The 25,510-nt window shown below is 40.4% G+C and overlaps 2 protein-coding genes across 3 annotated transcripts in view; one reads left to right on the forward strand and one right to left on the reverse strand.

Moving 5' to 3' along the window:
- JKAMP (JNK1/MAPK8 associated membrane protein) overlaps nucleotides 1-25,510 on the reverse strand; it is a 288,079-nt gene that overhangs the window by 151,606 nt on the left and 110,963 nt on the right. The gene's annotated exons all lie outside the window — the stretch shown is intronic.
- The window catches only part of RTN1 (reticulon 1), a 124,132-nt gene that overhangs the window by 63,854 nt on the left and 34,768 nt on the right, over nucleotides 1-25,510 (forward strand). Inside the window, exons 2-3 of one of the 2 annotated variants that reach the window (XM_063290462.1) lie at nucleotides 3,501-4,211; nucleotides 10,709-11,509. The exons of the other annotated variant lie outside the window; for it this stretch is intronic. Of the exons in view, the coding sequence (XP_063146532.1) occupies nucleotides 3,501-4,211; nucleotides 10,709-11,509 (1,512 nt within the window). The remainder of the gene's footprint in view (nucleotides 1-3,500; nucleotides 4,212-10,708; nucleotides 11,510-25,510) is intronic. 2 annotated transcript variants of the gene reach the window in all.

Here is a 25,510-nt window from a genome sequence, read left to right on the forward strand (position 1 = left end):
CTTCAACTGGTCCAAAATCCAGCAGCACAGGCAGTGAGGGGCATGCCTTGTAATACCCCTGCTTCATGAACTACACTGGTTGCCAATTTGCTTTTTTAGGAAAAAAGGCAGAAGCTATCCACCACTTCAATAGTTTCATTGTCAGTTCTAGAGCTGGTTACTGTACCTGTTGTTATTAGTTTTTTTCTTTTTTCAATCATGCCCAGTTCTTGGAGACTGCCTGGACAAGTCCCTGCAGTTTTCTTGGCAAGATTTTCGGAAGTGGTTTGTCATTGCCTTCTTCTTAGGGCTGAGAGAGAGTGACTGGCCCAAGGTCATCCAGCTGGCTTTGTGCCTAAGGCAGGACTAGAACTCATGGTTTCCTGGTTTCTCGCCGAATTCCTTAACCACTACACCAAACTGGCTCTCATTATTAGTTTAGTTGACTTTATATTTAATCTTAGTCCCATTTTTTTCACTGTGCTCCTTGATTTTCATTACTAGAGCTTGCAGGTCATTTGCATTTTCAGCTATCCTTGTAGTGACATCAGCATAGCACAGGTTGTTGATGGTTCCTTCTCCGGTTTTAAAAACATGCTCATCTTCTTCCAGTCCAGGTCCCCTCAATATATATACAGCATAAACGTTGAATAAATAAGAGTCTACAGCCTTGTTTCACTCTTTTGCCAACCTGGAACCAGTCTGTTTGGCCATGTTCCATCAGCCCATGGCTTTCTGACCTGTGTATAGGTTTCATATGAGCACAATGAGATGCACTAGGACTCCCATTTTTCTAAGCACATTCTACAACTTGACATGATCAACACAACCAAAGGCTTTTCTATGATCAAAGAAGCACATAGTGAGTTCTTTTCAATATTCTTTGGCTTTCTTGATTATCCAGTGTACATCAGCAATAATGTCTCTTATTCCTCAACCTTTTCTAAAGCCAGCTTAAACATCTGGCATCCTCCTTTCTATGTAGGACTCTAATCTGCATTGGAGGATCCTAAGTATTATTTTACTAGCATGTGAAATTAAGGATATTGTATGATTTACACACTCTTATGCTTTCTTAAGCTTAAACCCAATATAAATCTAACAAATAGATAAATAAGAGAGGTCACGAGGAAGCAAAATAGCCTCATGAATCTCATTCAGAATACAGAGGTATTGCTTCTGAATTTTCTCTCAGATCTGCATCAAGTTTAATTGCAGGGAATTACAGACTCCTGCTGATTCAGGATAGCACAAAGGGCCAATCTAACGGCTATACTGTTATTTCCCCTAGGGAAACAGAATATTTTGCAGTCCAGAAGCTTTAAGTATATACATTCTTGTTGCATTAGGCTAAAAGCCAGTGGGTTCCCCCCTCCCACCCAGCATTCTTTTTCTGATAGACAAAGGCAAGTCAAAAGTCTCTTGGGAAGCTTATGTCCTGCTGTTTGTTTCCAGCTTCTAGTAATCCCAACTTGGTTACTGCAGATCATGCTTTGCAATCAGTAGTCTTTCTTTCTGTTACACTCTCTATCCTGTCCTTCCACCCTGAACTAGAAGATGGTCTGCATGGCTCTCTTGCTGCTGCACCATTTTGATGAGGCTGGTGTGGAGCACACGCTATCTGTTCCCATTGTCACTTTGGTATGTTATGTAGCTGTTAACAACTGGAAATCTGAATGGGTGGTAGTAATTCCTTTTTAGGGAAGGATAGGTAGCATTGAGGTGCAGCCAGAGGAATGGCAACCGAAAGGAGAGTAGTAGCCTTCAGGACAGAGAGTTGAAATATATGATTATATGGCTTTGAAAGAATGTTGGCCTACTGGATGAAATGGTGGCTGCACACAAAGATAATTGGCTGACTTTGGTCCTGTCCCAGTTCTGCCAGCAACCTCTATAGCCCTGTCACTGTATTGAACTAGTTACCAGATGTTTTGCAAAAGCTTTACCTCGTCCAAGTGATACTGCACCCAGGAGGGCATCCATAATTTGCTAAACACCATCCTCAAGAATTTAAATCCTGTGGAATATTGGAGGAAAGAGGCATTACTTGAATAAACCACCATGTAGCAATGAGTGAAGATTTCACCTTCAGGTTTATGAGTGTTAGAGGAATAGCTTCTTGCAAGCATTAATCTCGATACACTGCATTCAATCTGTTTTGGTTTAGGGACTGATTATTGTATCAGTAACTGGTCAGTATTAGTGCTCCTTTTTATTGTCTTTTTCTGTGATGGAATGTGAGAATGACCTTGGAAGATGGGGCGGGGAGGGGGAGATGTTGCCTAGAGAATGATCAGATAAAAGGGGGAGGAGCCCACAACTGAATAACAGGCAGAGAAAGAAACTTAGAAAGGATCCGCCCTAGCTGATCAGGCGGTAAAAAGGGATGGAGAGAGATTTGTACTTTCAATCTTGCAAGATTCTGTTAATGTAGCCTAGCAAAAAAGTAGAAATAGTTCATCTGGTTGTGTTTCCTGTGTGGTTTACCTGGGAGGGCTGACATTCTCCCATGTTTTGCATGGTTTCTCTACATGCACGCAGAGAAGATACTGATTAGGGGCTGGAAGTTTCCATCAACTCCAGAGAAGTTTCAATAAGTGAGTTCAGAAGTAGATGGTAGAGTGCAACAAGTCCAGTTAAGTAACTTTTTCAAAAGGAAGTTCCACTTTGAAGGAAAATTTGTTCTTCTCACAAAAGAGGAACAGAGGAACCGCCCAGAGTCCCCTTTTCGGGAGAGATGGGCGGTGATAGAAATTTTAAATAAATAAATAAGGGAGTTTTTCTATAGGAGGAGAAATTTCTAAAAAATTGAGCACTGTACCAGATAAAGGTGTCTCCTAGTATTGGTGTAAGATGAGCCCGCTGGTGATCAAATAATATCATGACTCTTGTAAATATTTTACATTTATACTTATCCCTTATTTTTCTCTGGGCAAGGAATTTCTGTTCTGAAAGAGACATTGCTATCTGGAATTTTGCTTTGGCAGCAGGCTGGAAAGTTTGAATAAAGGGATCTAAATAAATGCTAGAAATTGATTTTCTTTTCTTTTCTTCTTTTTTTTCCCCTATGGGTACTTAGGCAAAGATCTGAGCAGGCAAATCTTATTGATCTGATTGCAAAACCCTGACTGGTTGTTAGTTACTTTCAGATGCTAGACTTGCAAACATGCCTGTGAACCCATGATCCTGGCATCCTGATGATGGAACTAGTCAAAATACCCTGGATCAGTTTCTGATGTGCTTTAAAATAAAATCAGAGATATTGAGAAGCAGAAAAGCTGTTTGTCTAGAAGAGCCTTAGTAAAGTGGCTGAAGGGTGTATGTGTATACATTCCCACTCACTCTCTAACACTTAAACATAGCTTTGTAGCTACACCAAACTCTCAAATAAAATGCCTGTAGACAAAATGTTCCACCCACCTACCACCAAACAGAAGATTTGCATGTGATGATATGGAAGCAAGTCTTTCATACAACAGCCTTTTCTTCTGGACTAAATTTTATTTCTGTATCTTTTTTAGGAAGGATGGCTTCCTCTCACCTCTATGATTATAGTAGTCCCAAGACATCAGACAGAGGCAACGGCTCCCTTTACACCTCCCTGTTTTCTGATGATCTCTATACAGCTCCTCAGGATTCCTCTTATTTCACCGGAAATCTTTCCAGGGTGGACAGTCATGTTACTACTTCAGAGAGCACTGAGGGAATTCATGCCCAAGGTGGGACCGTCTTTGAGTCCTGTGGTTTGTTTAGCTCTGATTCAGGAATAGAGATGACTCCAGCAGAATCCACTGATGTCAACAAAATTTTAGCTGATCCAGTGGAGCAGATGAAATCAGAAACCTATAAGTACATGGACATCAGTAGATCAGAAGAGATTAAATACCAAGAGAACTGTGATACAGCCAAGAGAGATGTAGGCCCTCTCAGCTTGATTAATAAAGGCCTGGAGGACATGTCTGGAGCAAAAGGGACACCATTTGATGAAAAACGTGAGACTAAAGAGGGCTCATCTTTTCTATCAGACCACCAGTATAGTCCCTCAGAAACATCACAAGTCAAGATTACACTGACTGAAATAAAAACTGTGGAGACGCCTGTAACAAAGGAGAAAACTCCTGAAAAACAAGAAGCTGGTCTCAAACCAAGCCATGAAATAGTCCCCACAGTGACAGTATCTGAGCCAGAAGATGACAGCCCAGGCTCAATTACACCACCTTCTTCAGGAACAGGTAAAAAGTGCTTGCATTCCATAGTACGATCAAGAATAATTTAGGGGATGAGGAAGATCTGCATATAAAATATACGAATATCTTTAACTAAACTTTCCCCAATAAGAGTACTCTCCAGGTGGATGGAATCTAACTCCTAAATTCTTAGTGATAGCCATGCTGGCTGGGGAATTCTAGGTATTGAAGACATATGTACATCTGGAGGTTACCCAGATAATTTATAAATTATGCACTGCTCCCTATGACCATGACCATGATCATGTATAGAAAAACTTACTTGGATCCTAATCCCTAGAACAGTCTTCCTCAACCTGATGTCCATCTAGAAGTACTAGTATTTCACTTTGGTAATGCTGGTTGGGAATTCTGGTGATGGTTTTCCCATCAATAGTTGACACTGGGTGCAGAGGTGGATGCTGGGGGGCCTATCAAGATGCAAGGGGGGCCTCAATCACACAGTTACACCCACCGTTTGTGCCCCCTGCAGATGCCCTGGCTGGTGTGGCGGACAGGATGGCTGGGAATCCACAACCACTTGCTTCCATTAAAGTACCCAGTGTTATGTTCTGTGAGGGCCACTACACTGGGTAGTTTCATTGTCATGGTGCAATAAAGATAGCTGGTGCTGGGCAGAGCTCTTAATATCTAAATCCTTTGCTCTGAATTTAAGGGCATGGTTGTGTAGAGGAATCCTATGCCTAATTTAAAATCTGTAAGAGCCAGTGTAATATAGTCATTAAGGCAGTGTTTCTCAACCTTTGCAACTTTAAGATTTGTGGACTTCAACTCCCAGAATTCCCCAGCCAGATTCTAGTCCACTAGATTCTAGTCCACTAGAAGTTCACTGAATGCCTTTGGGGCAGTCGCTTTCAGCCCGAACTACTTAATAAGGTTGTTACTATGAGAAAAACTGGGAGGAGGTAATGCTACATATGCTGCCTGGAGCTCCTGAATAAAAGGCAGGGATATAAATCTAAGAAATAAACAAACTTTGTGAGCTAAACATTATCAGTGTTTATCAGTAACGTAATAACCAGACTGTGTTAAAACAAAAAGCAAAATCAACAAAAACAGCTGCCCAGAAAGAATAGCAACAAATACTGATTCAGGAAAGAAACTCTACAACAATTGCAATTGGAGAACAACTGAGCATAATCAGTATATGTAACATTGCTACTTTAATTATGCATGATTCTAAGCCAGGAACACATTACTAACTTTGTGCTAAAGCAAAGATTTTGTGGTAATGAAACAAATTATACAAATAAAATGAATGATATCCTCTTATTTTGACACAATGCATTCTACCTCCAATTTCTGTGTTTTTATATCCTTTGTGGTGGGTTATAACAGAGAAATGGTGAGAGCAGCAGGAATAGAAAGGCAGCAATTTATGGAGGTGAAGATATGGGCTACAGTTGGAGAAACCCATCAGAAGTCACTGAAATTAAATGAAACACACACACACACACTGTGTGTGTGTGTGTATGGCATGTGCTATAGTGATGGGAGTGCTGGACTGGGACCCTGGAGACTCATGACCAAGTCTACTCTCACCCATGGAAACTAACCAAGTGACTTTAGACCCAGCACTGTCTTTCAGTGCAACCTGTCTCACAGAGCTGTTGCTATAAGATTAAAATTGAGGGAGAAAGTATACTGTATATTCCGTGTTAAGCTTCTAGATCAGTGTTTCTCAGCCTCAGCAGCTTTAAGATGCATGGACTTCAACTCCCAGAATTCCCCAGCCAGCATGCTGGCTGGGGAATTCTGGGAGTTGAAATCCCTACATCTTAAAATTGCTGAGGTTGAGAAACACTGTCCTAATGGAAGGCAGGATATAAATATTATAGTAGTAATAGCAAAAATAAATCGGGTTCTATGATATTGTAAGGTAATCCTCTGGCCTCCAAAATTTCTTAGAATAATTATGCATTTTAATGAAGCAGAGAGGATGGTGCAGTGGGCTTTGTTGCCCCATTATAAGCTAGTCTTCTTTAGGCATTAGTACATCCTGATCAATGGCAGAAGGACGTTCTGGGCAATTGGCAATTGACTGAATAAAATCCCATTGTCCAAGCATAGGACATGTGCTTTGAATCATACTCATCAGCTGACCCTTCCCGGTCAGACAGTGTTACTTTAGATTTGTGGCTAAAGAAATGCTTTTGCATTTCGAAGTACTGGTACTGCATTGGATCCAAAACAGCCCACATGTGAGCTGCACTCAAGTAAAACAGTTAATCTGTAGATCAGTGAATAAGCCTCCAATGCTTTCTCCTCTGTAAGGATTTTGTGTTTCTCAGAGCTCCAAAATGGGAAGCATGAAGGTGGATTAAACACCATTCAGGATGCATGAACATGTTTTTAATTCCCTTTAACTACTCTAAACACCCTAGCAAGCATTTTCAGAGCTCCACATCTTTAACTCTGGCTTATTGAACAGCAGTGGAGATCTTTTCTCCCCACTGGTTTGAAAAGATGATGCAGCTCCAGAAATCATTATTGGGGGAGTAAAACTAAAACCAAAATTAATCTCAGGGAAAGAAACCGAGTATATCCAATGATAGGTTGTGGAACTGTTTTGCCGCATTTTGCCATTTTGATCTATGCACAATGTTTGGCTGCAAAAGTTAGCCATCTTCATATAGCTTTAGCAAGTGAGAGAGGGGAAGTAATTGGCAACTGCCCACAAAGTTGACATATTTATTTCGTGGAATATGAAATATTCACTTATATGGAATACGATACTAAGCAACAAAGCATGTTGTTGTTGTTGTTTATTCGTTTAGTCGCTTCCGACTCTTGGTGACTTCATGGACCAGCCCATGCCAGAGCTTCCTGTCGGTCGTCAACACACCCAGCTCCCCCAGGGACGAGTCCGTCACCTCTAGAATATCATCCATCCATCTTGCCCTTGGTCGACCCCTCTTCCTTTTGCCCTCCACTCTCCCTAGCATCAGCATCTTCTCCAGGGTGTCCTGTCTTCTCATTATGTGGCCAAAGTATTTCAGTTTTGCCTTTAATATCATTCCCTCAAGTGAGCAGTCTGGCTTTATTTCCTGGAGGATGGACTGGTTGGATCTTCTTGCAGTCCAAGGCACTCTCAGAATTTTCCTCCAACACCACAGTTCAAAAGCATCGATCTTCCTTCGCTCAGCCTTCCTTATGGTCCAGCTCTCGCAGCCATATGTTACTACAGGGAACACCATTGCTTTAACTATGCGGGCCTTTGTTGTCAGTGTGACGTCTCTGCTCTTAACTATTTTATCGAGATTTGTCATTGCTCTTCTTCCAAGGATTAAGCGTCTTCTGATTTCCTGACTGCAGTCAGCATCTGCAGTAATCTTTGCACCTAGGAATACAAAGTCTTTCACTGCTTCTACATTTTCTCCCTCTATTTGCCAGTTATCAATCAAGCTGGTTGCCATAATCTTGGTTTTTTTGAGGTTTAGCTGCAAACCAGCTTTTGCACTTCCTTCTTTCACCTTCATCATAAGGCTCCTCAGTTCCTCTTCACTTTCAGCCATCAAAGTGGTATCATCTGCATATCTGAGATTGTTAATGTTTCTTCCAGAGATTTTAACTCCAGCCTTGGATTCCTCAAGGCCAGCTTGTCGCATGATGTGTTCTGCATACAAGTTGAATAGGTAGGGTGAGAGTATACAGCCCTGCCGTACTCCTTTCCCAATCTTAAACCAGTCTGTTGTTCCGTGGTCTGTTCTTACTGTTGCTACTTGGTCGTTATACAGATTCTTCAGGAGGCATACAAGATGACTTGGTATCCCCACACCACTAAGAACTTGCCACAATTTGTTATGGTCCACACAGTCAAAGGCTTTAGAATAGTCAATAAAACAGAAATAGATCTTTTTCTGAAACTCCCTGGCCTTTTCCATTATCCAGCGGATATTGGCAATTTGGTCTCTAGTTCCTCTGCCTTTTCTAAACCCAGCTTGTACATCTGGCAATTCTCGCTCCATGAATTGCTGAAGTCTACCTTGCAGGATCTTGAGCATTACCTTACTGGCATGTGAAATGAGTGCCACTGTTCGATAGTTGGAACATTCTTTAGTGTTTCCCTTTTTTGGTATGGGGATATAAGTTGATTTTTTCCAGTCTGATGGCCATTCTTGTGTTTTCCAAATTTGCTGGCATATAGCATGCATTACCTTGACAGCATCATCTTGCAAGATTTTGAACAGTTCAGCTGGGATGCCGTCGTCTCCTGTTGCCTTGTTATTAGCAATGCTTCTTAAGGCCCACTCAACCTCACTCTTCAGGATGTCTGGCTCAAGCTCACCGACCACACCGTCAAAGCTATCCCCGATATTGTTATCCTTCCTATACAGGTTTTCTGTATATTCTTGCCACCTTTTCTTGATCTCTTCTTCTTCTGTTAGGTCCTTGCCATCTTTGTTTTTGATCATACCCATTTTTGCCTGGAATTTACCTCCAATGTTTCTAATTTTCTGGAAGAGGTCTCTTGTCCTTCCTATTCTATTGTCTTCTTCCACTTCCGCGCATTGCTTGTTTAAAAATAATTCCTTATCTCTTCTGGCTAACCTCTGGAATTTTGCATTTAATTGGGCATATCTCCCCCTATCACTGTTGCCTTTTGCTTTCCTTCTTTCTTGGGCTACTTCTAGTGTCTCAGCAGACAGCCATTTTGCCTTCTTGGTTTTCTCTTTCTTTGGGATGTATTTTGTTGCCGCCTCCTGAACAATGCTGCCAACTTCTGTCCAGAGTTCTTCCGGGACCCTATCTACTAAGTCCAGTCCCTTAAATCTATTCTTCACCTCCACTGCATATTCCTTAGGAATATTAGTGAGCTCATATCTAGCTGATCTGTGGGTCTTCCCTAATCTCTTTAGTCTGATCCTAAATTGTGCAAGAAGAAGTTCGTGATCTGAACTACAGTCAGCTCCAGGCCTTGTTTTTACCGACTGTACAGATGTCCGCCACCTTTGGCTGCAAAGGATGTAATCAATCTGATTTCGGTGTTGTCCATCTGGTGAAGTCCATGTATAAAGCCGTCTCTTAGGTTGTTGGAAGAGAGTGTTTGTTATGCAGAGTGAATTGTCTTGGCAAAATTCTATCAGCCTGTGTCCTGCTTCGTTTTGTTCTCCCAGGCCATACTTACCTGTAATTCGAGGTGTCATTTGACTGCCCACCTTAGCATTCCAGTCTCCTGTGATGAAAATAACATCTCTTTTAGGCGTGTTGTCCAGTAGGTGCTGCAGATCCTCATAGAACTGCTCTACTTCAGCTTCTTCAGCATTTGTGGTTGGGGCGTATATTTGGATCACTGTGATGTTAGATGGCTTGCCCTGAATTCGAATTGAGATCATTCTGTCATTTTTTGGGTTGTATCCAAGCACTGCTTTAGCCACTTTACTATTAATTATGAAGGCTACTCCATTTCTTCTGTGGTCCTCTTGTCCGCAGTAGTAGATCTGGTGGTCATTTGATGTGAAGTGGCCCATTCCAGTCCATTTCAGTTCACTGACGCCCAGAATGTCTATCTTTAATCTTGACATCTCACCAATAACCACATCCAATTTGCCCTGGCTCATAGATCTTACATTCCAGGTTCCGATGGTGTGCTGATCCTTAGAACATCGGATTTGCCGTTCACCACCAGCACCGTCAGCCGCTAGCCGTCCTTTCGGCTTTGAGCTAGCTGCGTCATCACGTCTGGGGCTAGTTGAGCTCCTCCTCTGTTCCTCCCCAGTAGCATTTTGACCATCTTCCGACCTGGGGGTCTCATCTTCCGATGGTATACCGACATATCTCTGGTTGTACTGATCCATTTAGTTTTCACGGCAAGAATACTGAGGTGGGTTGCCATTACCTTCCTCAGGGATCGCATTTAGTCTGACCTCTCTGTCATGACCTTCCCGTCTTGGGTGGCCCTTCACGGTTTAGCTCATGGCATCATTGAGGTGCTCAAGCTCCAGCACCACGACAAGGTAACGATCCTTTGCTGAAGGCAACAAAGCATACATGCAAGAAAAATGGAGATGTGTGGTGTTCTGCCATGTACAAATTACAATCCCATTTTATACAACAGCTCTCTCTACTAGAAAGATCTTGTGAGTCATCCCACCTGTACTGTTTTCAGCCATATGTGCAAGGATGCCCACATATTAAAACACCCACTTTACATGTATTTTTTGAAACCTTGCTTATTACTTGCAACTTGTGAAGGGTGAACTCATGTCTCCTTATGAGAAGAAACATCAGCACTAGTCATGAAAAAACAACCCAATCTAGATTATAGAAATAATACACAAAGCCCACTGTGTTTGCCCTAGAACTTGAGGGTTGGGAGGTACATGCACATGTGCATTATGTGATTTTTTTTTCCTGAAGAGCTAACATTAAATTTTTGCTAACCAGAATGTTTTATCCTTCTCTTTCCCTCACTTTTATGTTTCTCTTTTATTGTGTTCCTTCTTCTTTCTTGCCTTGGAACAATCTCCTTGAAATTCCAGAACCATCTGTTTCAGAGTCTCAAGGTAAGGGCAGCCTTTCTGAAGATGAACTTATTAATGCCATTAAAGAAGCAAAGGGCTTCCCACTTAAGCATCCTGAAGGCCAGGGACCACAAACTGTTGTACCAGAAAAACAAGATAACAAAAGCAAGTTGACAGACTTTCCAGCAGGAGGTGCTCCCTTGGATAACGAAGCAAGCAGCGCTGAATCTGGTGATTCTGAAATAGAATTGGTATCCGAAGACCCCCTAGCTGCTGAAGAGGTTCTCCATTCCAGCTACATGACCTTCAGTCATGCTGGAGGTCCTCCACCTTCCCCAGCATCTCCTTCAATACAGTATAGTATCCTGAGGGAGGAACGTGAGGCTGAACTGGACAGTGAGCTCATAATTGAATCATGTGATGCTTCATCAGCCTCTGAGGAGAGCCCTAAGCGGGAGCATGACTCTCCCTTAATGAAGCCAATTATTATGGACATCATCGAAGAAGAAAATCCCACCAGGAATGAAGGCACTGTGGCTTCGGATTACAATTTAAGTAGCTCCAAGGAAAGCAGAATGAACAGGGAAAACCTAGCAGACTCAGCCTCCTACTTGAAATGTTCCTTTGCTACGTCTAAAATCCATGCTGATACCATGTCTTCCTCTACCATCAGTGGCGAAGAGATAAAGGACAAAGTAGCTCAGAAGCAATCGGTTGAAGTGGCGGTAACTGCTACTGGAAACAAATCACCATCCAAGGACTCAGTGACAAGGAGTCCCTGGCCTTCACCATCACTGCCATTTTTAAATAAGCAAAAAGGTAATTCTGTCCAATGTTATTGCCAAAGGTATAAGCACTTGGCTATCTATGAATACAGATGATGAGAATTCTGCTAATCTGGGGGAATCCGGAACAGTAAGGGTCTTGCCTTCTCATGGATAGGATTTCAGAGCAAACCATTCATTTGGGGGCCAAAGACCTTGTTAAAAGTTGATTACGACATGGGATGAATATTGGAAATGGCTTTTTGCAATGCAGTTATTGCACAAGTTCAGTTTACTGTGGCTTTGGTAGCATGAAACATCACAATATCAGTTTAGTTTATGCAGGTGACAATATCTTCAGAGTCACCACATTTGCAAGAAACTCACTTTCAGAAAATTAATGGTGTTGGAGAACTTAACATGCAACAGAATGATCACCTTCACTAATTAAAAATTCAATTCACATCTTACTCCCCCCCCATATGTAGTTCAAGGAGACTTGTTACTTTGTTAAAAAGTTAGGTATTTAAAGAGGCTTAATAATTTTTTAAAAAAATTTACTGCGTAGAATAAAAATACAATAGATAGAAGAGAGAAGAACAAGCAACATATTACAGAGAGAGAGAGTGAGTGATCATCTTTAATCAGCATCTGTAAAAGACCAGTAAAAAAGAATCATTAAGCGTTCAACTGTTTGCATAAAAGGAAGGGGTGGGTTGAATGATATCTCACTTGGATCTGAGCCATAGAACAGACCTATCTAAGAATATAATGAAATACAGGTAATGCACATAAATTATGTAGATCCCTATATCAATTTACTGGACTTTATTTGGGAAATACAAGATCAGCCTGTATGATTCAAATGTTTCATGCATTATGGGAGACTTCAAACAAGCCAGAGCACAAAGTGGTTTATATGGCTCAGAATGGGGGAAAACAAGGTAGTGGTATGGCCAATGGGGAGGAAGGCAGCAAGAGATGCTTTTCCACCAGTGGACATTCTTGTTACTTGCAAAATCCCAAGACAAGGCTTCCTTTTTGTTGTTGTTTTCTTTGTTCCTGTACTCACACAAAAGGTATGTGAGGAGAGGTGGGGAGTTGATAGATGGCAATAGCAATGAACGAGGCAGGTTGTAGCAAAGCTGAGCTCATTGCTTTCAGTTTCTTGAATGAGGAGAAAGAGCATCAGAGGCAGGTGATTTGAGAAAAATCCCTACAGGTGGCAATGTTAAATTTCCATATTGCTTAGTCACACCTCCTGCATTGTAAACAGATGTAACTACAGAGTGAGCACCTACCTTCACTTCCCAGTCTCCAAAGTGGCAGCATGATATATGTACTTCAATTATTTGTAAATAAATGTACGCAGTAAGTGAAAATGACAGTGTTGACTTCGGAAAAGATCCCAAATGATCAAATTTGTGGAAACTAATGCGAAGTGCTATGAGTTTGGTGTAGTAGATAAAGCACCAGGCTAGAAACAGGGAGACCGGGAGTTCTAGTCCTGCCTTAGACATGGAGCCAGCTGGGTCACCTTGGGCCAGTCCCTCTCTCTCAGCCCTAGGAAGAAGGCAATAGCAAACTAGTTTTGAAAATCTTGTGAGGAAATCTGCAGGGACTAATCCAGACAGTCACCAGAAGTTAATGCTGACTTGAAGATATACCCCCACCCCCAAACTGCTAGCCTTTGTACGAATGTCTACCTACTGACTTTGAATCATCTAAAAAGGTAATCAGGGCCAGACTTGATAAGTGCTTTGATGGGAGAGCAGCAGGATTTGCTATAGTTGTAGGTTAAAATAGTACGCCTTCTTCTCTGAAGAAAGCAATGAGAAAGCATTTCCATGTTGTTCTACACACACACACACCCCAATGGGGTCAAACTTAATTCAAGGGTGACTTTACTTACCTGAATACCCTGTCTGAATCTGTTACGTTTTATTATTTTGGCTGGTATATACCCTAAGAATGGAGGGAGGGGACTTCCAGATAGGTGCCCCTACCAACACCAACAGAAAGGCACTGTGGAACAACAGTATTTTGTCATTTACTTCTTAATTAATTTTACCTGGGGGAGGAAAAATAATGATAGAAGAAACTGGGGGAAGACAAGATTTCAAATGGAGGATTAAGTCATCAGGACACCATAAAATAAATGTATTTCTTTGTTTGATTTACTGTATATGGCTGCCCATCTCACAAAAGCAACTCTGGATAGTTTACAGTTAGAAGCATAAGAACAAATGAAGTAAAAAAACAACGCAAACTCCCTTAACAGAATGATGGAGGTAATCCATTGCATATTCCATTCAAGATCTTTCATGTCTGAATGGACTCATCTCACTCTCTGGTCCAATGCCTGGGGGAAGCACCAGGTTCTAATGGAAGACCAGCAAGGTCAGGGCCATCTGAATCCCAGTGGGAATGTTATTGCATAGGGCAGCTGCTATGACAGAGAAGGTGTGCCTCCTAGATTACTCCTACTGACATTTTGTAGAATGGACCCAAAGAATGTTCACCCTGCCAGATCTCATGGGACAACCGAACCCTCAAGAGAACTCCCAAATTGTGCACCAGCTCTGTCTGAGAGAATGCAATTCCAACCAGAACTAAAGATGGAGCGGCTTCTAAATCTGGGGACCCCAAACCCCACAGCCACTCAGTTTTTGCTTGGATTGAGCCAAAGCCTGTTCTTTCCTATCCCCACACACACACACAGAGCTTCCTGGTACTGGGAAAGAACCTAGACAGCATCACTTGGTCAGCCTAGGATGGGGATGTATGACTGGGCATCATCAACATGTTGATACCTGATCATGTGCCATTGGGTGTCCTCACCCCAGCAGTTTCATGTAGCTCTTAAATAGGAATGGAGAGAGAATAGAGCCCTGAGGGACCCTGCAAAGAATGGATTTCAGGCTAGATCTATCTAGCTGTATCAAATAAATTACCACCAGGATACCATAATTTTAAAGAGATGGTTGTTCCAAGGACAAGAAAGCAAGCAAGAAAGCCATCTGTGATAGATTTCCCAAAGGACTTTGTTCATTATTTTCTAACATGTTTTCCAGAGCTTTCCCTGATGTTTGGCAAGATTTCCTTTGTAAGCTTATCTTGAAATGTAGCCAAGATGTAATTCAACATCTGTCTCCATAGTCAGAAAGTCTGTTGTAAGCTTACTAATGATTACTGCTTAATCTTGTTTATTAGTCAGAATATAGTAATTGTTATCATTTCTTCCTTTTTTAAAAAAATCCTATATTTTCTGTGATGAGCTAAAAGTGAAGTAATCATGGCTTTTCTCCAGTCTGTCACTGTACTACCTTGGCAAGAATGCCCAGAATTCTTTGATAGTAGCCATCCATGACAGATTAACAGAAAAACAGTTACCATCACTCAAAATTAATTATTTTCCATAGCTAATATAAATGACAGATTATGGTGATATTACAATGCAAGCAGAAAGGCTGTTATCCTATTACTGGTTAATGGAGAGATTTTCAAACAGGGAGTCACTACTGCTGGTAAAGCAGTTCTTAACTGAGAAACCTGATGGCTTCCAGGGTTGCACTCTGCCGATAACCAGTTGTGAAACCCTGTTTGTGAAGTGGAGCTATAGGGAATAGAGGGGATTGTTTCTAGTGAACCAGCCTCCCTGCTGCATAGTAGCCACCCTACCTGAGTGGTTTGGGTCTGTGGCTGGGTTGGCTGTGGAGTACTTATAGTATTGGGGGACTTCAGTCTGCATCCATCCTGGATCTCCTGGATCTCTCAGTAGCTTTCAGTACCATCACTCATGTGATGTATGCTTCTGGCCCAGTTCAGGAGTGAGAGGCACAGTATTGTATTGATTCTTCTTTTTCTAGGGCTGGTTCCAGTCAGTGCTGGTAGGAGGGGAGAGATCAAGCCCAAGGGGTGCCTACTCTCTCCCCACTCCCAATGTCCTCTACTCTCTCCATGAAGCTATTGGGTGAGGTCATCCATTGACATGGGATGAGATATCATCAGTATGCTGATGATACTCTTTGCTTGAGTCAACCAAGTGATGCTACCAAGGTTCTTTCCCAGTGTCTGGAGGCTGTGAGGGTCTAAATGGGGAAGGACAGGTTTCAGCTCAACCCTGATAAGGCCAAGTGGCTGTGGATTTTTAAACGTCCTGGATCAGGAGACTTTCCATCCTTAACTGAGTTGCAGTCCCCTAGACAAAGCTGGAGGGCAATTTGGAGGCACTTGGACTCATGGCTCTTGCTCAGGGAGCAGGGAGCTGCCATGGCTAGGAAGGCCTTTGTACAGGTTCATCTTGGGCACTAACTGTACCTGTTTTTGAATTGGGAGGCTCTACTTACAGTAACTTATGCCTTAGTGACCTGCCATTTGGATTACTGTAATGCTCGTTACATAGAGCTACACTTGAAGAATGTTCAGAAGCTGCAGCCAGTCCAGAATGCAGCAGCGTAGGCAGTTCTGGGCCTTTCAGAATATATTTCCTATAACACCATTCCTCCATGAGCTTCACTGGCTTCCAGTGAGATTCCATGTACAATTCAAAATGATAGTTATCATCTGTAAAGTCCCATACAGTATATATACACAGTAAGTCCCACATTACAGTATAAGATGTTACTCCAATCACCACTTTAAACCTGCCCATTGAAAGTCAAGATTCTGGTAAAATTAAGCAACGTTATCAGCAAACCTTGGATGGAGCACTATTCAAAGGAAAGAAAGAGCAAAGAAAATCTATGAAGTCCTGGGTTGATGTATTCACAGTCTGCCTATGGAACTTGTGGCTCTCCATAAGTTGCTGAACTACAAATTCTGGCAATCTTTACCATTGCCCATGCTGGCTGGTAGGATTTATAGTTTAGCAACACCTGCCTTTCTCATTTTGTTGCTATTGAGAGTATATCATGAGCACTCAGGGGTATCCACAGGAAAGGGGTCAAAAAAGTCAAGATGGCAACCATGACTGTTGGTTTTTTGATCCCCTTCCTTTGGACACCCCTACTCTGTCCAAAAATGCTGCTGTGATCTTCTAGCCATCAGATACGGTCCCTGTCACCCTATGTTTATCTTGACTTTTTTTTTTCTGGGCAAGTAGGCATCTGCCATTTTCATTTCCTAAGAATGCCATATGGAGCCCATATGGGCCAGTAGCATTGTTGAAAATAAAGGTGGTTTTTCAGGCTGGTGCTTTCCTCAGAATCATGATGACTTTAAAATGAGTCTTTTTAAAAAGTGAAAAATTAGATGGGTATTTATGGAAATGGTTGGTGTTCCCTTGGTACTGTGTGAGGAATTTTGAAATTAGGAATTAAGCAAAATGCTAAGCCAGAGGAATCAGGACTGAGGATTAATAGAAAATATTTACAAATAATTGCATTCAAATTAAGCTTTTGTTGTACAATTGTCCTGTCTTTTACAAGCAGATCCAGAAATCGTAGTCTGCTATTTGGAAACTTGTCTTTTCTCACTGTTTTTTCTTTCTTTTTTTCCTTCATGCAAAAATGAAAAAAAAAAAGCTTCACAGTGGCTGTTGATTAATTACTTTAGAACACCCTGAGCAGATTTTGCTGAGGCTTTGAAAATACGATTCCTAGATATATATTATTAAGCATTTGTAATCTGGCTTATTTAACGCACCCACCCACCACACACACAAAACACCTGATACCATTAGAGTGTCTGCTTGCACCCCTGTTCTTGCGTTTTAACTAGACCACATTAAATTCAGATTACAAATAAAAGTGAAAGCAGGATACAAAATGTAGAATCTCTGATATACTTATTTGAAGAGCTAGCTTCATAGAAAGAACTGCTGTTGCTGCAATTTACTGTTGTTCTTTTCTGTCCATACACATTTCAGTGTGATTTTATTTTTCCTTTTGTTATGAAAAATCCTCTGGATTGCCAACAGACAAACCACCCCGAATGGTAACAATAACATACATATAAACCAATATTAAAAATGTTAAGCCTAACATAAACCCCCATGAGTAGTATACAGGAACATATATGAAAGCCATGAATTTTGCTTCTGCAAAATCTTGATAATTTTTTCTTTTACAACAAGATTCTCTACTTAAGATGCGTTGCCATCTAAATGGCAACTATGAAAACCATATAGCTGAACTACTGTATTATTTTTTTCTTATTTGATTGACTATAAGTATTAATAATAAATGAATATTTGTATTCATTTCTTTTACTATCAGATGAACTATAAATTGAAGTCTAAAGAATGTGCTTCACAGTAAAAAGAACCTTAAAATACCTTGATATCTGGTAATAATTCTGGGGATGCCAAATATCTAATTTACTTATACTAGGGCTCTAGATACATAGGACTGAATTAGATCTAACAGCTAAACCTTAGTTTGCCATTAAACACAAGATGAGATGAAAATGGAAAGGTGGTTCATCTGGAGGAGCCCAGTACTTTGGGCATTCAACACATCAGGGATTCAACAGATGCACCCTTGCTCAGAATGGAGATAGGGGTGCTGCATCTGATAAACATCTCTCTGTATCAAGCAGCCGTTGAAAGCATATCCATCCTTCAGTTTACAAGAAGGGCAACTACGTCTACCTGAATTTTGCTGATCTCTTTGCAAACAGTGGATACCAGTGACAGAAACTATAATTCAGAAGGGACTCTGGTTTGTGTTCAAGTTGGAAAATTTTCTACTTTTGACTTGTTTGTTTAGTTCATCAAAGCATTCTTCTCTTTTACCTTCCACTACCAAAGATTTTCAGGGAGAGGGGAGAAATATGTGCAAAAGAAAATAATTTGAATTTGGTACAACAACCATACTGAAATGTTTGAATTTTTCCTCTGGTTTAAAAGTGATAGTGGTACCAAATCTAAAGTTTGGAGGATGAGGAATGGAGTTCGCTTCACAGCATAAATTCTTATACTATTGTTATACTAAAATTGTTGTTCTATACACAGCATAAAATTGTTATACTATTAAAATTAGATTTGTCATCCCACTCTCTATACGCATTTTGGTATAAGCTTTAATAATGGAATACAGTGAGCAAAGGTCTCTTATCTCTTTTTACTCCTTCCAAAGCCCAGATTTACCTTTCCCCTGAAATTGTGCCTATCTTGATGCATGTAACATCAGCAGAAGATGCTGCAAAAAGAAGATAAATAGGAATATGTATATAGAAACACCTTTGCTACCAAGGGGTTGTAATGTTGCCATGGAGAAACAAAATGTTGCAGCATCATGGTCGGCTATATTTCAGAGGTTGCCCGAGACTTAAATTTATTTGGAGTGGCTTTCTTTGCTGCAATTATGTTGAAATAATACCAGGACCTCTTTCCTGTTAAATAAAAAAAAATATGGGTGGACTATTTTTGAGAAGGGGGAATAACGTGCTTTGCTAGAATATTTGAGCAATGGCACAGGCTGACTTGTTCAGTTACTTGTTTCTAAGCATTACAGCAAAACTGTAATGGAGCTTGAAGCCAGGGTCTGTTAGCTTAATTTAGTACTGCCATCTGCTGTGAGCGCTCCCACATTCTGCCCCACCCACCTCCATCTGGTTTATTTCTTTATTGTCTCCTAATAACCATGGCAAAGAGGAATACCCTATTTCTCCAAAAAGGTATTCAAAATCTCTGCCTTCAGAAGGACTCCTTTCCTCATACACACATGTACTAGACATATAAGGGTGGCCACAGGTCCTACTTTACAGAGGACAGCTCTCAGTTTCAGAAATCTACCAGAGGACAGTGTTGTAGACTGTCCAGTCCACATCCAGTTTATAAAGAAGGCAGAGCAGGGCCCATCAATGTGCCCATGAACACTTAGCTTCTAATCAGCAAATTGAGTAGAGATGTACATGATACTGGTGTGCAAACCCTTTTGTTTTGAGAGTGAAACTATAAAATGTTCCACTTCTAGGGCAAGACAGCTGTCTCAAGTGAGAAACACTCCCAGATGCTCAAAAGAGCCATTTTGCATTTGAGACAGTAATTTTTCATTCAAAACAGGACATTGAGGTAGAACTCAAATTGATTCAAAACAAAATGTTTTCTAGATCCCTAGCTCTCATGCTTTATGACTGCGGTCTTCCCCACTGTAATTAGATATGATGGTTTCCTATGGTAATTACTCTAAATTTGCACTTATCTATAGATCAGTACATTTTATACATTGCCCTCTTATTCTGGGATACAGTTGCACTGCATTTCATGACAATGAGTAAATGGCTACCTTACACAGAATCTGGGATGCACATTAGATTCACATATGCAAGGGACACACATCAGTGCATTTAAGGATGACCCTTCCTTCCTTCCTTCCTTCCTTCCTTCCTTCCTTCCTTCCTTCCGCTAATGACTCCGTCCCTATATAGATGAACTCTGATGGACTTGCTTAGTAGTAGTAGTAGTACAGGATCAAATGGCATTTTCATTTTCCACAATGCACTTCAACAACACTGCACTGTGGATCTTCTGATAAATTAAAATGGCTGCTACTGGACATTTTCATTAGCACTGACTGGCAGTCTGGAGAAAAAAAGGGGTTGAAGGGCAGAATGTGCCTTGCTAATCTACTGCAGTGTTCCTCAACCTCAGGAAGTTTAAGATGTGTGGACTTCAACTCCCAGAATTCCCCAGCCAGCATGTCGGCTCTTCCAGATGAACTACTGATCTACTGGGATCCTGCTAATTGCCTGAGCATGCTCAATGCTGGTAGTCTGTGCTTGCTTTCATTCTGTGCTCTGATACGTGAATTGGGCAATCGATGCAACCTAGAATTTTAAAAATCCATTTTAGTTTATAGCTACCAATTCTGATTTGACAGCAATTGACAATGAAATGTCCTGACCAAGAACAGAAATGTGAAGGAAGAAGAAAGGGAAAAAGTCAGTGTAAGTTGTCATCTTTTTCCTCCCTGGTGAGCTCCCAGACTGGTAAAAGATTTGGGAACCATTACATAAACAGCAACTTGTAGTCTATTATCATGGAATTGAGCCATCTCTTTGCCAGGTCATAGGAAGACTGTTAGAAAGAAATCATAATGTCTCTGCTGTAGTGCAGATGGGGATAAATTGATTCTTAATGAGAAAAAAAATCATTTGCTAGAATTATTGTAAACCCACCCAATTCTTCTCAATAAATCTTGCTAAAGAGAACTCTGTGCTTGGAAAGAATCAGTTTTGGTTTTAGGCATCTGCCAAAGAGCCTGACAGAACATGACCCAATCCTATATTTCTCAGTACTGAGTTTGCACTGTATCTGGGCTCCCATCCTGAACATGTCATGCCATAATCTAAGAATATGCAGAATACCTTCTGAGTTAGCCACTCCTAGAGTGTAATGGTACTAAGTAGAAGGGTAAGAATTCCAAGAAGGGAGAAGTTTTGGCTTCGGTTCAGTTGCATTCAACACCATTGAGGATTCGATTGGCAATAACCATTGGAAGCTAAAGATAGGTATCACTCTGAGTTTAACTCCCTGAAAAAGTCTTGACATACTTTAATAAATACTTCCTCTTACCTTCCCATCCCAGTGTTATTCTCTTGTTAACAACCCTTGCTTTAGACACAAAGCACACTTCGGTTTTTAACAGAAAAGGGATAGGTTTTCTTGGTTTCTTCTTTGTGACTTTCTGTTCAGGGATCAATCACTTTGGAAATATATTCCAAAGGCAGGGCTCCTTACATTTGTCCCTATGGACAAACTACTATCAGCTAGACTGGCTGTCATAAAGCATCTCTTGCTATTTGGTTTTGTTCATAGCCAGCTTCTTCATTGTGGATGAATTGCTGGCCATTTATTAATATTGTTGTTCTCTTCAGCCATCAATTCTTTCCATTCTCATGAACAAAAGACACTTTACTTGATATAGATCAACCATGGAGACCAAGGATGAGCAAGTCACTCGGTCAATAATGCTACAATTTGTAACTTACACATATTGCTAGAGACAAGGGAGGTAGCAGAATCCAGTCCCATTTCCTGTTGAAAAGACAGAGTTGGTTCAGTCCCATGGCTCACAGCTGCTTTAGCAATGGGTAATAAGGGGTTGGCTAGTTATTTGTAATGCTGATCTCTTGCAATTTTACAAAAGTTACCTTTAAAATAGGTTTCTGCTTTTTATATCTCGGGCTGGGTGGTTTTGACAATTTATTTCAAATTCCTCTTAATTATATTTTTGAGTTTTATTCATTGTTGGTAGTGACAGTGTTGTTGTTTTCTGTTACACATCCTTCCATCACTAATAAATTCTCTTTCAGTGGAAGAATGCAAAAAAAGTATAGGAAAGAATGCAGCAATATATTTTTTTTGCACGGTACTGGTTATTTGTGAAAAATGTCAACTTTAATTGGATTCAGGTCTATCCATGAAGTCACAATGTAACTGTGATAGTTGAAATGAAAACTTACTGGACTTTCACAAGTAATAGGATTTACACATGATATTCCCCAGCTATATGTCCAAAGATGTTTACTCAAGTGGTAGATACTACACAACACACACAGAGTTCTAGTATATTACTCTTTACTGTATCTAGGATTCAAAAGGAATGCTGTCCTAGATCTGATTAAGTACAGACAGCAAGAAGGGGTTGCCTCATTCTGTAACATACATTGCAAATGCAAGAGTGTGGATCCTCTGTAAACTTCGTGAATTAGGGGATTATATGATTAAAAGAACCATATTTCCTCCCCTAACAGTTTACAGTAGAAGACATGATGGCTGGAACAGATGTGCCAAAAGCCATTTAAAATATGAAAATTGCATGAGATCAAAGTGGCTTCTGAGTTGGCCCGGATGGAAAAGCGTTCCTATATGTAATTTGCTTGCTTTGCAATTTTGGTACATCAGATTGTTCAGTGTATGCTTGTCTCACCAGCAGAAGTCATCTTGTTGCTGTGCAGATGCACTGATATTGTCTTTGCTTTCTTCCGTGCTGTTCTGTTTTTATAGCAGATGGAGGGGGACACTTCCAGCTGGGAGCTTTGTACCAGTAAAAATAGCTCTGGGCCTCTTGTGTTCCTGAGATATTGGTAGTGATGGAGAATTGAGTTGATATATTCCAATTTAGTTGAGGTGTAGTTAAAACAGCTGCAAAATTAGGAATTTGTTTTATGTGTTCTGTACTGTTTTAAGGTTCTATAACTCAGTTTCTTTATGGATCATCTTCAGAATGTATCTGAAGGTCTGGGGACTAAAAAACAGTAAAAGTGTGGGTATGGATTATGTGAATTAATTTACAAGGAATTAATTTATAGCAGTTTCTTGGGCAGGAACAAAATTGGTGTTTTTTCCATGAGGGTTTCAGATCAGAGAACAAGATTTATAATTATAAATCCGCATGTTGTATAAGAAGTCACACTTGGATACTAATCATGAGACAGTTTCTCAGTGGATGATACAGAGATTTAATTTGCATTTACAAATCCAACATCAGGGCAGGAACTTACTACCCATTTCATGGCTAGGAATTTACTAGCTGCAGATTACAGAATCTAAGTGGGGCCCTCATTTTATTAAAGTTTCAGCTATTGTGCTCTGCTTATATATCTTGTGTAGATATACAAAAGATATATATATGCAGAGCACCTTCAAGACTGTATCTACAAGACTTCTTAGCTAGTCCTGAATTTGGGGTGAGATGAGTTTCCTGGTGATCAAATGATACCATAACCAGATACTTGCATTGACAACTATTCCAATAATAGATAAAGAAATGGTTGTTTCTGTGAACAGAGAAATGCAATTTAAGGCAGCAAATAAAGAGAATGGAGAGACACCTAGATTTCCAGCTGGGTTGAAGTGCTAATCAGTCTATTCCTGGGAATACTCCAGACATTCACAAAACTGCCTGGAGATTAGAGATTTGAAGGGGAGATAAAGAAGAGGATGCATATTTCCTTTCTACTGTCTCTGTAATTTTTCTTTATCCCACAGCAGAGAAGAAAGACACAGGACTACCCCATCCCTTCACTTGTAGATGCACATCCCACAAATTTTGGCTCAGCCAACCTGGTCTAGGTTTCCTGTTACGCACAATTGCTTCCTTCATGTTGAGCCAGCCAGATACCAAAAATAGATCAGAAAATGGTCACAACACACTGGAACTATTTTTGATGCATTTTAGAATGAGTTTGGAAGCCTGGCAGATGGAAAGACTGGTTGTCTCAAAGTGTTCTATATCTTAAGGCAACCTTTCACATTTCTTAATCGCTCTTAACTTTAGTAAATGTCTCCTAATCATACTCAAATATTTCCAGCTATTCTAGTCTTTTCCTCTGGAGCAACAGGTAGCAGTCTGCCCTGTCTTTTACATGGCAGCTCTTCAGATTTTGAAGATAGCTGTATCTTCTCTTCTCCAGGCTAAACTTACCCACCTTTTCCAGCCAACCCTCAAACACATTCCCAGGTCCTTCAGTACCTTGACTGTCATTCTCTGAACATGTTTCAATATGCACCTTTAAAATGTGGTGCCCATACTCCAGATGCCACCTGACCAATGAAGAATCTGGAGTTCTGGGTATGATTTTGACTCTATGCTTCTATTGTTGTTACCTTTAAGCAGTATTTTTGGTGCTGAAGGCAGAAAGGTCAACCCAAAGGCAACACAGGAATCTGGAGATGCAGTATTGTAGTCCTCACTCTCAATTTATTTCAAAAGCTAATCCTAGTCCAATCCTAACTGGATTGTTTTGAGAAGTGACCAGAGAAAATTCATAAAGATGGCATCAGTGCTTATAAAACAATCAATACTAATGCGGTACTTCTGGTAGCCAATAACTTTAGATTATGCAAGAGTAGCTCAGTCACTCCTTTTCATAATTAAAAGGATGTCTGGCTGAGTAGGTTTAATAATGTAACCCTTTTGTATGTTAACTTATTTCAAGTCATCTGAAAGAGTCTCTTTCATACATTCTGTGAATGTCTAGAGAAGGGGTGTAACTGTTTCAGTCAGAATTTATGCCTATACACCTATGAATGTGTAACCTATCTATGTAGGCCAACAGTCATCCTTTGTCGGATCTTGATCTGTACAAATTGCCAAGGTTTGTATAATTTAATGATTATTTTGATTAATGATCAACACAATCACAATGGCTGGGAGAAATCATAGCTGTTGGCTTCATATTGCACATTAAGCCAGAATCAAACCACATTATAGTTTAGTGTGATGTGCCAGTCCAGTCTCAGTGTACATATCAGGAATGGAAGTTGTGTGCTGGTTCCTCAATTCTCCAATGTCCTATGTATTCAGTGAATATATAAAAAAAAAATGAAAGAAGGGACATTACAAGAACAAAGGTTCATTGGGCAGTCTCAGGTTGATCCTTGTTTCCAGCATTTAATATGCAGCATTTCTCTGATCCTGATGCTGAAAAGATATCTCAGGATGTTTCCATGCTGCTACTGTTTTCACTCCCCAAATTCTCAGAAGCAGCTTGAAAGTGATCTATCCTTGCCTTAAATTCTGCCAATTTGAAATGCTAAAATGCAGAATAACAATTGTGGCTCTGCCTGAAAAGATAAAAAGCAAACTACCGCAAATTTAGTTTTGCAGCCATTTCATTTACACTGCAGCTGAGCTGGAAATAAATCCAGTACTGTTGGAACATTGCAACATATCCTGAAGGAAACAGAGGAAAACCAGTCCGGTACCCTTGCCCAGAATATCACATGGATGGACCATGTTATCAGCAGGAGTCAGCTATAATTTGAGGAGGCTTCAGCCTTTAAAAACGTTTGCCTTTTAGTAACTCTCCCTATTCTCTGAAATATTCAAAGAAGTTTGAGATAACTTCTTAATAAAAAGTTTTATGAAGCTGCTTGTTGTTACAATAAGACATCTTGAATAGTTTTCCGTCCTTCTAAAGGGTAATACACTGAGTAGTTTCTTACGGTTCCGTAGGCATACAGTATCATATCTCATTGGTCAAGCACAATTCAGATTTTGGAGTCAATTAATGCTATGTGTTAATTGTTAACTGTTTTAAAGAGAGGTGGGTCAAGCAAAGTTTTATCAGCAATTTTTTTTCCAGTTCAAGGATAGTTGGTAGC

This window comes from Candoia aspera, chromosome 1, assembly GCF_035149785.1.
Source record: "Candoia aspera isolate rCanAsp1 chromosome 1, rCanAsp1.hap2, whole genome shotgun sequence".
NCBI classification, from domain to species: domain Eukaryota; kingdom Metazoa; phylum Chordata; class Lepidosauria; order Squamata; family Boidae; genus Candoia; species Candoia aspera.